The 13,595-nt window shown below is 33.8% G+C and overlaps 1 protein-coding gene across 6 annotated transcripts in view; it reads right to left on the bottom strand.

Annotated features, from left to right (window-relative positions):
* GULP1 (GULP PTB domain containing engulfment adaptor 1) overlaps nucleotides 1-13,595 on the bottom strand; it is a 271,805-nt gene that overhangs the window by 5,944 nt on the left and 252,266 nt on the right. For all 6 annotated transcript variants that reach the window (XM_078071085.1, XM_078071086.1, XM_036119950.2 and 3 more), the window contains 3 exons: nucleotides 8,342-8,563; nucleotides 6,396-6,534; nucleotides 2,538-2,632 (listed from right to left, as the gene is read on the bottom strand). In XM_078071085.1, the coding sequence (XP_077927211.1) occupies nucleotides 2,538-2,632; nucleotides 6,396-6,534; nucleotides 8,342-8,563 (456 nt within the window). The remainder of the gene's footprint in view (nucleotides 1-2,537; nucleotides 2,633-6,395; nucleotides 6,535-8,341; nucleotides 8,564-13,595) is intronic.

Raw genomic sequence — 13,595 nt, 5'->3', positions numbered from 1 at the left:
CAGGAAGTTCAAATTATGTCAAATTAAATAACCACATTATTGAGTTCAAATAAATATTTAATTTTCTAACAATTTATAGTACAATGCGACTTCACATTTCTGCTTAAATTCTGAGACGCACAAGATACTTTTGTGATTTCCTCTGTAAGTGAAAGAGAAAACCCAAATATCTCACTAGGCTTATTAACTCAATATTATTTATACAACCCACTGTACTGTACTGTTTTTACATTATATACAAAGATAAAAATAGTAGCCAAAAGTGTGCATTAGCTTAATTAGGCTAACAAGATTAATAACAAAAGTTGTCACAGGCTTTAGATGAAGAAAATATTATTTTACTTTAGTTAAAGTGACCTTGCAAGTAAATCTTGAACTAAAAAAACAAAACAAAACAAAACAAAAAAATCAGACAAGCAATGAGGTGGATAATGCAATAGAGACTACACCATTGAAAAAAATAAAATACGGGTTATAAAACCTCTTTAAACACAACAATCAGAAACATCCATATGAAACTGCTGCTTGAATATTTATTAAGTAGAGCATGCAAATATTAAGGTTTTAGCTTTAAGAAGTTGTAAGTTGTTTAAAATTATTATGAAAATAATATACCAACCATCTCTGGCGCTACCCACCATGAAAGCAGAAAAGAATAAAAAAGACATTAAGAAAATATTAGAAATGGCAAAAACAAAAACAGAAGCAAAAATACCACAGCTTAACATTATTTAACTAACACATCACTAAATCATTCCAATACAGTGTCTCTCAAAGTTAGTTCCTACAAAAATCTGCAAATGTAGGTTTATTTTTAAAAATCTATAGAAATTTTTTCAGTATTGTGAAAATTAAAAAAAACATTAATAGAAAAGTACTCTTTGTGATTTGCATAATGCTTGAGAACAAACACCACCACATCAGTGCCCATGTTTGTGTTTGTTCTTATAAAAGCATTAATCCTAAGGAGCACAAACCTAATTGGTAAAACTAATAAAAAAGGAAGGGACTGATTTCATATGAAATAGATATTCTTGCTAAGTAATCATGCACTGTTTGAGTGAAAGTATTTCATAGTATTTGAAATACAGAAAAGAGGTAGAGAAATTGTACCACCAAACAGGATACATGCTGAAATCAATAGAAGTTTGACATCGGTGGTTTTGGTTTCGGCCAAATAACATCACCCATCGTGTTGAAGTTCTTAATTTGAATTTTATTAGGTATTGTAATTTTGCTTTCATTTAATTTATAATTTTTGAATTAACAGTTGTACAGGAGCTGTAAGGCTAAGTTATTTATAACTTTTTTGGTAAATATTTAAGAAGTGTTACAATTTAAGTCAATATAAAGGATTTAAAATAATTTTTCATGTAAAAGAAAATTATCAATCACCCAGCTTGAGAAATGCTGTTTGAACATATTCTTTGAAAATCTCAAGGCGTAAGTCAAATAATCCAACTGTTAAGATGCAGGCATTATTATATCTAGAACAATAAGGAAATTCACAGAATACCTAGAAAAGAAGACAACTGCTTCACAGCTGTAGTCCAAAACGAGTGGAAGGATATTTATATTATCTTTCTAGGAAGGAGTGTTTCACCAGTATTAGAAGATCAGAATCCACTATTAATTGTTTTGTCCAGGAAATGCAGTCAAATGCTCTACCACTGAGCTATACCCCCTGTTTTGTCCAGGAAATGAAGCACAGAGAACGAATCACCTAATAAACGGGAATGACTCCTTCTCTTCGCTGCCTCTTCTCAATCAGCTTCCTATAATTGGTCTTTGCCTACATTCTACCATATAAATAGTCTTTTAGATAAAAAATAAGATATATTAACTTCACCAAAATGTAAAGGGCAAATATAAAGAGATTTTTTTTTTTTTCTGGTGCTTTTAAGACCATTTATTAATCATGGCCCACTGTAAAAAGAAACCAGTATCTTCAAACTTCCAGTACAATTAAGAATTGAAAAATAAAAGAGGGAGAGAGAAGTGAAAACCCACCTGGACTACGTTACTAAAGAAGGTGTCACTGGGTGCCTGCTTTTCCAAAAAGAGTCCAGAAGTTAGGAACCACAGCTACCATGCCTCTCTTAAAAGAGACTGATTTTCCTCTCACAAAGATGTTCCTTCATCTACCCATTCACAATTTGAACTTCATAACTGGTAAAACTGAGATGAAATCTTGTAAACCTAGTGAAATTACCTTGTAATTTTTGGATTTCAAAGTAATGAACCATTAGAATCCGTGTAATTTTGTATAAAAAAAGAACCAACTCCTTGCCATGGTAAATCACACTACTAAAAACAAAACAAAACAAAATAAGACCCATCCTTAGCACGCGTAGGAGTATTTTTAGGACTAAATGTATATGAATATTTTAAAGCAATTGTTTCAAGTAGGTTTTTATAGTGATAATAATTCAAGGAAAGGGTAGTTTTGGTGTGTCCAAATTTCTTTGTGTCTATTTCCTGTGTCCCATATTAAAAAGAAATAAACAATTTATAGGCCAATCTGTTAAAATAGTCACCTGCATTTCATCTAATTTTGATTGAATATCTGGAGGAAAATCCCCTGCTCCACAGTTAAATGGGTCAAAAGGTTCTGCTCCAAACAGGTCCCGTTCTAAAAGGAGGAAAATAATTTAGTAAATGAAATGACAAGAAGTGAGTTGGGATGAGTTAGGTTTCCAAGGCAAGATTATATAAAGAACTACTCATATGGCCAAATGAGCTCCTATCCACGCACACTTTATGCTGGGCTTTCCTGAGCTTAGACCAACAAAGAAGCAAAGATCCATTTTATGACAATATTAAAAACTGTCTGGTTTCAAGGAATTATTATCCAGAGAGATTTCTGTGTCTTTAATTAAGACTTCTCAATATCAAATTCACCAAATATTTGAAATTACCGTATTACAATACCTGCATTTTTACTGAAGCAGTTTAAATTTACCACAATGAATGTATTACTTATTGAGACCTCTATTCCCTTTACTGATGCCTTTGTAACACAACAGATCATGAAGCAATATGAGGGACTGAGGTAGATTGGTAAATAGTTTTACTCATAGCTCATTATATCTTAATCTCACATTTATTTAGAGAAAATTTAAGGCATATTGTCTCATGTACTATGAAATTATATCACCTTCCTAAATAAACACAATGGGACAGGTTCTTTAAAAATGTCTCCTATCCCAGAAACAAATTTCTTTTTAAAAATAGCAATAATGGAATATCAAAAGGTCTCTGTAACATATATTCTAAAGTACATACTTTTTTAACCACTAAAAAGGATCAAAGTTAAAATTGGTAAAACTATGGCCTATTATTTAAAAATTTAAAAATTATGAAATTTCTTCTGAATCAATTCCAATGCAGCCTTAATGCACACAATTTTTTAAAATTATATAGGTGCATGGGAATTTATAATATATTAAGAAAAACTATATCCTCAAAATTCCATGCTATGTAAGAAGTAATATTTATGTTCCTTGAGTTCTACCATATCATGTAAATTAATCTGTGACCCTCATTATGAAAGACTCTTGCTTTTCTAGTTATAACTGTTTTTTTCAAATTCACATATTAAATAAGTAAAAAATTTTTATAAGTTCCTGGTGCTGGTAAGTATTGTATAACTAAGAGGGACATATACTTTATCATCCAAATAAAGACACTTAAGAGTAAACGGAATGCTACCAACAGTTACAGCAGGACAAAAGGTATAAACCAGAACTGTCCTAAACAAATGGGAATTTATTGTCACCTTATATATGAATATTATATATATGATATAATATATATAGGTATTATATATGGGTATGGGTGTTATTATTACTGTTGTTATTTTCCTCAGTCTGATGTAGCTTAGGCAATAAATCAGAACTTGGAGAACAAAGGAACTTTTCTTTGGAGGAGTGCCCCAGTTACCACCATACCACAAGCCTGTCCAACAATGCTTTACACATGATAGATGTTTGTGAAAAGAAATGAACTAATGAGGGCGCCTGGGCGGCTCAGTCGTTAAGTGTCTGCCTTCGGCTCAGGTCATGATCCCAGGGTCCTGGGATCGAGCCCCACATCGGGCTCCCTGCTCAGCGGGAAGCCTGCTTCTCCCTCTCCCACTCCCCCTGCTTGTGTTCCTGCTCTCGCTGTGTCTCTTTCTGTCAAATAAATAAATAAATAAAATCTTAAAAAAAAAGAAATGAATTAATGAAAAGGAAGAAGAGCTGATCAAGAGGAATAGAGATTTTCATTACAGGCTTATCTCATTTTATTTTATTTTATTTTATTTTATTTTATTTTTTAAAGATTTTATTTATTTATTTGACAGAGAGACAGAGAGAGAACACAAGTAGGCAGAGGGAGAGGGAGAAGCAGGCTTCCCGCTGAGCAGGGAGCCCGATGTGGGACTGGATCCCAGGACTCCAGGATCATGACCTGAGCCGAAGGCAGACGCTTAACCGACTGAGCCACCCAGGCGCCCGGCTTATCTCATTTTATTGTGCTTTGCTTTACAGTGCTTCACAGATACTGTGGTTTTTTACAAATTAAAAAGATTTGTGGCAATTCTGTATCAAGTAGGTCTGTCTGTACCATTTTTCCAATAGCATTTGCTATAAAGATAGACAGACATGGTATGGGGTATCTAGAATTCTATCATCTATCTATCTATCATCTATCATCATCTATCTATCATCTATCTTTCATCTATCTATCTATCATCTATCATCATCTATCTATCATCTATCTATCATCTATCTATCATCTATCATCATCTATCTTTCATTGTATTTACTAAACTTTGGCACTCAGGATCATCAGATATTAAAAAATGTAGCAAGGTGTTAACTTCAGTTTCTCATTAAAAAACTCCTTAAAACTATCTGAGCACCTTTGCCTAGGTTTTCTAAAAGCATATCAAATTTATCAATGTCTAAAACGGAATGCATTTTCACCTTTTCTACCTCTAGTTTTCCCTGTTCACAACATTCAGTCTAAAATCCTGAGTCATAATTGATTATGAACTCTCAATCACCATCCTGATAGATTATTCCTTCTAAATATTTTCAAATCTATTCACTCTTCTCAATTTCTATTTTGACTTTGATTAAAATCCTCTTTTGTAGATATATAGCTAATTTATATTTCAAATTTCAGCTTGTAACCCAAGTCTAGCATATATGTTATACAAATGCCCATTGGACTAAATAAATGAATGAGTAGACCAGTGGTTAAGTCCAAGGAATTAAAAAACAGTAAAGAAAGAGATGTGGGATACTCATAGACAAAAAAAATGCCCCATTATGTATCAGGATATTGGCAACATTTGCTAAAAACACACTGTGGCATATATATTATAGATTATTTCCTGAAAAAATATTTTGCATTGGTACAAAATATATTCAGAGGAATTTAAATATATATTTCAATTTATGTAAAAGTACTGATATATTTTTGTAAAATGATTTTTAAAGTTTCTAATGTTATTACTTTGCATTTACAAATTAATTCTCTAAAATTTATTGAATATCTAACATGTGTAATATATTTTGATAAGTTCCATAGGGGGAAACAAATAAGTTAAAGGCCCTGACATACTTTAAGCCCAAGCTAAAACTTAAGAGTTATATTGAAAATGTCTTAATGTGAACCAGAGAGGATGCAATAAAGCACAGTATGTAAAACTCTCTTTTCTTCAGTTTCCTTTGGACATAATGACTGAGCATGGCCATTGGGAACTACTCTTTAAGTTTCTGTGACAGGGCACAGATCAAAATACAATCACGACATTGAAAATGAGCATCTGTTGGATGCTTTCTAATTCATCAGTAAGAGACTCTTATGTTCCTTCCAAATGTATAGAAGGTAGATCAGAAAAGCGATGCATGTATAGTATTTTAGATATCAAGAGAGAACACTTAGATAGGATTAATAAATAAACGAATCATGGAATTCATATATTTATGTATTTCTTTAAGAATATTCCTATACTCTATGATAACAAAAAATTTACACTGAGCTCTACTAAACATGTCAAAAATATTAAAATAATTACCACCAAGTTGTTTTTAACCATTAAAACATTAAAAGTATAACCCCAAGTACAATAAAATATAATTAAATGCTTTGTATTGATATAAATAACCCTATACCAAAAATACCATTTTTCATAAAATAGTTTCAAATGCAATAGTGATGTCTTTAGTGTATACTCTGAATTATAAAGTTAAATATGATTAGCTGATTCGGCACAAGTAGACATAATTCTTTGGTAATTAACACTTTTAGTGAACTTAAGATATGTAATTTTCCATAAAGTGTCAATTAAACATTTAAAATCTACACAAATATAGCAAAGAATATTGGTTTGGAAGGCTTACTGATCTCAGTAGATCTACTAGGTATTGGAGGTGGCTGTGTGCCGTTGCGAGCAGGCATCGAAGCTGGGTGTGAGATTGGAGAAAATGGTATCATATCAAAGATGTCAGTGGAGGGTGACTTAGGTGTCACACTGCCCGCCTGCAATGAAAATAATGTGAATTAAGGCAGTATTTCAGGTAGACACATTATAATGCTAAATATTTCATATGCATAGAGAACATAGATGAACAACAACAAATTCAGTTGAATCATATGAACTTGCCATTTTCTAGATCAAATGTTGGCAATTCCATATGATTTAACCAGGTACCAAATATTCATTGGAAAGAAAGCAACAGAAAATTTCTGCAACAATGACCTTAAAGATGATGGCAAAAATGGTGACAATACTATTCTAGATAGATATAAAAGATATTAGATATTTTTGTAAATCTAGAAACAATTGCCATTTGTATCAGAGAATTGAAAATATTAGAAACTGTATAAAAACATGATTTCAGTATTATATTTTCCGTAAGTTGGAAACAGAAATAACTGAACATAAGTAATGCACCTTCTTAAATATGACCATTCAAATGCAATTGATAGCAACTTAAAAAAATTTCGAAGAGTATAAGTTAATTCGTATTTATAACTACAATGACAGCCAATTATTATACTCACTGCAGTGCCTTTTATTCCTGGGTAAGAGTTCATTAAGTTTTCTATGATAATAGCTACCTTGCAAAATAAATTAATAATCACTAAATATGCTACCAAAATCATTAAATTATCTGGGTCAGTGTGGGTCAAGATGTAATGTAAGAATGAAACTATCGGGGGCGCCTGGGTGGCTAGTTGTTTAAGCGTCTGCCTTCTGCTCAGGTCATGATCCCAGGGTCCTGAGATAGAGCCTGCTTCTCCCTCTCCCACTCCCCCTGCTTGTGTTCCTGCTCTCGCTGTCTCTCTGTCAAATAAATAAATAAAAATCTTTATTAAAAAAAAAAGAATGAAACAATCATCACTTTGTCATTCAGGGGGAAAAAAACACACATACGTGCACACACAATCTAGAAAAGAAAGAGAATTCCCATTTTGGTGAGGAATAGTAAGAAAAAAACTTGCTTCTCCTCAAAGAACATGAACAGAGATTATTTCACGTGTTTCACAGTAAAATTAGACTTTTCAGAATACATTTATTTTTCTGATTCACTGATAATGAAAGTAATGGAAGAAAAATAAGGTTGATTGTATGTAAAGGGTGACAGAGTTACTATTCAGCTAATATGACTGTTGGTACATTTTTCATGCAGGAAAACTGGTGTCATCTCCTTCTCTTTAACAACATGCTCACTTTATCAGTCACAAATACTGTCCAAAGACTTTGAGGCAACTTTATCCCTCAGCTATTTCCTCCAATTCAGGAATATTGTTTTCCTGATCAACCCATCCCTCTATTTGCCCTGGCTTCCCTCTCTCTCCTCTTTCTCAGGACATAAAGATACCCAAATCCTGACTGTTCTTGAAAACAAAACAAACCAACCAAAAATGTCTTAACTCCTCTAAACCTCTCATCTCTACTTTTTCCCTTAAGGCTAACTTTCTTGGAAGAGGTACTAACTCATATCAATTGAGACTTTGCTCTTTTTGTACCAAATGCCACTAAAACTGCTTTTACCAATATCACCGACAACCTAATTTCCCAGTTGCCATATCTGAGGGTCCTTTGAAGTGACCTGTCCTAATTTGCCTTTCTGTGGATTTGTACACCAGCACCACTCTCTACTTGAAATTCTGATATCAGGTAACCAAAGGAAGCAAAAATAGCACACAAAGCCGCCAGGTCCCATCACATTGATTCAAGACATACCTGATGTTTTTCATTATGATATAAATGGCACATTTTAGTAGAGTTTAAAAAAAATATGTGGGATAATGAAAAAGAATTTTCTGCTTAGCAAATTACATGAGGTCTTGGGATGCTGCTCTCACTGATTGGCTTGGGAAGGCCACATTTAGAAGGTGGTGGTATTAACAGTCCCAATGACAGTCTGGAATCAGGTGAGTTGACAGGAGTGACAGTAATGGAAGAAATATTTAGACAGGAAGAGGAATCATCACTACTACGCCAGAAAGATGAGCATCTCTGAAACCCATGTTGCTCATGATCAGACATTTTGTGCAGCAGCTGTAAAGGAATGACAGAGAAATACACTAAGGAGAAGAAAGAAGACATGGAGGAAAAAGGAAAAAAAGTATATATGAAAATTTATTTGTAAAGTGATATTTTGTGAAAAGAATAAGTAATTTCAAAATAACTTTACTAAAAATTTAAAAAAATCATTTGAGTGTATTTTCCTATTGCAACAGTCCTTAGATTCCAGAATGTTTAATTTGACCATTTTTCACTGAAATATTACATTTTTAGATATTTAAATAAAATGTTGCATCATTAGGACTTGCGAGGAAGACAATAAAGAGTAAAGCTTAATGATTTATTTCAATGAGAGCTTCTGGGTAATGACATGGGAAAAGGAATCATAATAGTAAGAAAAAAACAGTCATTGAAGTAGGAGTAAAGTCTAGTAAAAAGTAATGACTTTGTAGAATTTTCAAAAAGGGTTACAACAATCATTTTAGTTTTAATCCTCAAAACATTTTTTGAGATATTTGTATTAGTAATGTTATGTCCTTATTATAATAAAGATATGGGAATCAAGGCCCAGAGATTCTTTGTGATTTATTCCTCTATGAGGTAAGAAGCAGAGCCTAAATTTAAAATAATCTGACTCCAATCATCACGACCTTTCTGTAGGTTCTGAGTTCCAAATGGTAAGACTTCTCAGGGATGGGCAAAGGGGGTTGTCAAGCACCTCAAATAAATGAGATAATAAATGATTAGATAATCAGTAAACGGTACACTATACTGGGTCTGCATATCAGATTTTGGATGACTTGTATAAGTTATCTACATTACAGTATGGAAAGCTACTGTCAAGAGCTGAGCTGGTAGGAACTGAGCTGTCAGAGTAGTCAATTAAAACAAGCCAAAATGAAAGTAGTAATTCAGCCTTTATTCACTCACTGCTATGGTATAAGCAAGAGGCCAGAAAGAAGGTGCTGGCTTCATCAATGTCCCTTTTTCCCCCAGAAAATGGCACTGGTATAAGGTTAGAAGTATCAGTGCAGAAGCAAGCATTGTCTCTCTGCTGAGGGAGCCCTGAACTAAAGGTCCTGATGGGTTTTGTGTTGTGTTGTGTTTGTTTTGTTTTGAGGGGAGGGGACAAGCCAGGGGGAGGGAAAGGAGAAAGGGCTAGGAGCAGAAAAGTACTGAATACTGAATCAGAGTGGAGAAAGGAGTCTTCAAGGCCCTCCTAAGATGGCCTTGACAGAGGGATTTTAAAAAAGGCCATGGTTAAGGGCCTCCAGAAAGAAGGCCTCCAAATATAGGCACCAGGGCTAGGAATGCAGATATGCTATGCGGAAGAGCACAGCTGGCCTAGGGGTTGAGGGGCTGAGTCCTTGACTGCAACTCCTCCATACTGTGCACTGTACCTGGTGCGGGGAGGGCAGTTTCCCCCCGGGGGGCTTGCCAGGTGAAGCTTTTGTAATTGCCCATGATAGAGCCTGACAGGATTGGCCCTGGCGCGGGACTTCTCAACTACAGGTCACACTTCAGGGATTTTTTAGCACTAACAGGATTTTGAGGCAGCCAACACAAATTGGCTTTTGATAACCTCACAGTGAAAGGTAATAACCAAAATGATAGTTAGGAGAACCCACAAATTTGAAGGAAGTTTTTAAGCTGAGTCACCTCTTCGCACATTTCTCAAAGCTGAGGGGAAAATAAGGCAGGGTGAAGTGAGAGATTTAAGTTGAGGGAAGGGTTCAGTGTGGAAGCAAAATCCCTGATGGTCTGAGTTATATAATTTACCACCCTATTAACATGTATATACAGTTATATAATTACTGTTTCCCCTATTGCTCTCCATAGTGATCTATCTGCAGATATGTATACATGCATGCCTGTATACACATGATTTTAAATTCTATTTTATAGTCTACGCAGTTTACTGTATAATTTTGTGATTGGTGGCCACCTTTTACTTAATTTTAAGTGAGAACTGTAAGTTCCTTGTGCACAAAATTTTTCTAAACTTTATCTAAAAGAAGTATTTTCTAAAAGCTATATAACACATCAAAATACTAGACATATAATAAAATGTCAATGTATATTTATTGCCTAATTTATACTAGAGCAACTTTTAAACTTAAACTATAAATTGATAAGAATGTTTATAGTGAGTGAAACATGATTTTATGTGGAAGTTGTCCTTGGTATCATCTGGTTTATAACATAAATGAAAGTACTCTATATTATTATATGGCTTATATTAGCCCAAAAATCTTAACCAGATGCCTCAAAACACACTGAGGGCCAAAATAAGCTAACTTATAAGTGCTCTAGTATTTTATGATAGTGCTAATAGTATGCCTTCTACTTACTCTGAGAATGTATACTTATACAGATGAAGAATGTATGTAATATGAAAATAATCAAGTTGTTAAATACTCCACTTAAGAGGTATTTTCACTTCCAAAATGGCAAAGCTTGGATATCTATAAATAGTTTCAGTATCTAAAGTTAAAGACTCTAACACTAACCACCCCAGGTTTCCTTTGGGTCATCAGTAATGTAGATTTGGTCAACTGGCATTTGTTGCTCGGGTCACACAGATCTTTTGATATATTGAAATCAGTTGCAGTGGTGATTAACATAACAATAACATAATTTTTAAAAAAAAGAAATGATTCAAGTCAAGGAATTAATTATTACATCTGTTAAATATTTTGAGTGGTGTTTCTAAATTTAGGGGGTCAGGAGCTAGTCATTTTTTAAGCTGCCATTTTTAACTGGTTGAGGATATTTATTTTTTAAGAAATTAAATACATAGAAGAGCTTGGTATTTTTGTGTCTTCTGTCAGTATTTTGACAGATGGCTAAAAACCAAAATTTCTGGACTCTCCTACATTCATGGCACCACGGTTTAGTCCTTTATGCTCATAATTCCAAGTGCTCTGGTCTTTACGAAGGTGCACAAGACATGATCCCGTTCTAAGGGAACAAGGAGTTCTATGTTCAACCATTACATGTTAATTACGCAGACATTGTTAGGTTCTTAAGGCCTATTAATAATGAGTGCCCAGGGGCACCTGGGTGTCTTATTTGTTAAGCATCCGACTCTTAATTTCAGCTCAGGTCATGATCTCAGGGTTGTGAGATCGAGCCCCGCACCAGGCTCCATGCCGGGCCTGGAGCCTGCTTGGGATTCTCTCTCTCCCTCTGCCCCTCCTCTCTATCTCTCTCTTAAAAAAAAAAAAAAAAAAAAAACAGGAAAAAAAAAAACAACGAATGCCCATATTTGAGATTCATTGTCATGGTTTTGTAGCTTGCTCTTTCAGGAAGTAGTGGCTTGGGACATTCAGGCCATGGTGAATATTTCAGCCTTAGTCTTTTCTAAATATGACAGCAATGATGAAGTGTTATAAAAGGGTTTGAATTCTCAGTAAATGTCAAATACACTCAAACAACAATAAACAAATTGCATTAAACAGTTCTTTGGTAATATCTACAGAAATATTAGAATGATACCAATTTTATTTTATGCTGTTAATTGTTTTGGTAATATAAATATCCAAATACCCTTTTAAAATGTAAAACACACAACTTTAAGACTAAAATATGATTTATCATAATTATTTAAAAAACTCTACTTAGAATTAAATTTACAAAGTAAATTACTTAAATTATTTAAATTTATATTTGAAATATGATGTCTAACTTTTTCTAGTTGAAAAACTGGTAGATTACAAATAAAACTAGATGAGGAAATACAATGGTGATGCAAAACATTCTGGCAAATCTTTCTATGCTGCCATGCTGATTCACATTCTCAAAGCTCACTATCACGTTACATTTACATCACTTTTTAAGTAAGTTTTAAAAGTAATAACTTCCAGTTTAGAATTTATAGCATCATGAATGCATTTTTTCAGATTTCTAGATTCACAGTTTGGTTATATTGGTCTCTTACTTGTAAGACCTATTATCTTATTTGTTCTTCCAAGAATGCCACAAGTTAAATGGATAGGATTGTCTGCATATCCAAAGAGGAAAACTGCAACACGAAATTAAATGATTTGATCAGGTACTCATGGTCAGAATTGGAACAGAATATATTTTTCTTCCCATTAGACAGAGTTTACTTCTTCAGGATCGTCTTTTTTGCAAGTAACAATTATGAAAATGAAGCCGTGAACCGGTAATCATTTTTTGTGGGCACAAATGTTCTTGAATCAATGTCATGTTTAAAATTTATGCCTTTGTTTAAAGATTCACATTTGGCTTGTTGTGTAACTGAGAGTTTTCACAATCTGCTCTTGCCCATCTTGATTTCAGTAACAGTCGAGAAAACACTAGAGGAAGATAAATAGGCACTTTTGTTTACCCACAATGAAATACACATTTTAGGTTATAATTGTCCTATCAAGTCTAATCAGCGGCCACACAGTTGATTATGTAAAGGTAGAATTTTATCCAGTAACAAACACTTGGTTTAATTGAAAGGGAGACATTTATTTTACTCAGCAATAGAAAGTCCAGTACTTCTAAGGACTACAATTTTACTCATTTAACTTCCTGGCAATAGTCTGATTTGGTTAAAAGCATCTAGAGCCAGAAAAGTAAAATGTAAGCATCCAGACACAAGAATCAAGAGGAACAATCTGATTTAACTTGCTATGCCCACATCTTATAATGGAACAATCTTCTGGGGGCATTCATGAGGCTAGGAGGGCAGAATAAACCCCCCCCTTTTTTTTTTCTGATATAAATACAGGCAGCACTGCCATGTGAATGTAATAAATGGAACTCAGATTGTTCCTAGATAATTAGTACCAAATGGTGGAAACCCAACCTCTAATCTATTGCCAAACCACTAGAACACAGCAAAAAGCAAACAGCACAGTCAAGTAACGGAAATTTCTCAGTGTATCTAAATGACTGTATAAAATAAGGACCCAATTTCTAAAACCAATGAAAAGATTTCCACAATTTCAGTGTGATACAGAGGTATATAATATGGGTGCTATCAAAGGCTATTTCATTTGCCTTAGAAAAGGAATCTATGATTGAACAACAGAGTGGTATTTAGGACATG

The sequence above is a fragment of the Halichoerus grypus genome, chromosome 4 (assembly GCF_964656455.1).
Source record: "Halichoerus grypus chromosome 4, mHalGry1.hap1.1, whole genome shotgun sequence".
In the NCBI taxonomy this organism is placed as follows: domain Eukaryota; kingdom Metazoa; phylum Chordata; class Mammalia; order Carnivora; family Phocidae; genus Halichoerus; species Halichoerus grypus.
Note: the sequence above shows the minus strand (reverse complement) of the source record. Positions and strands in the feature narration are given on the sequence as shown.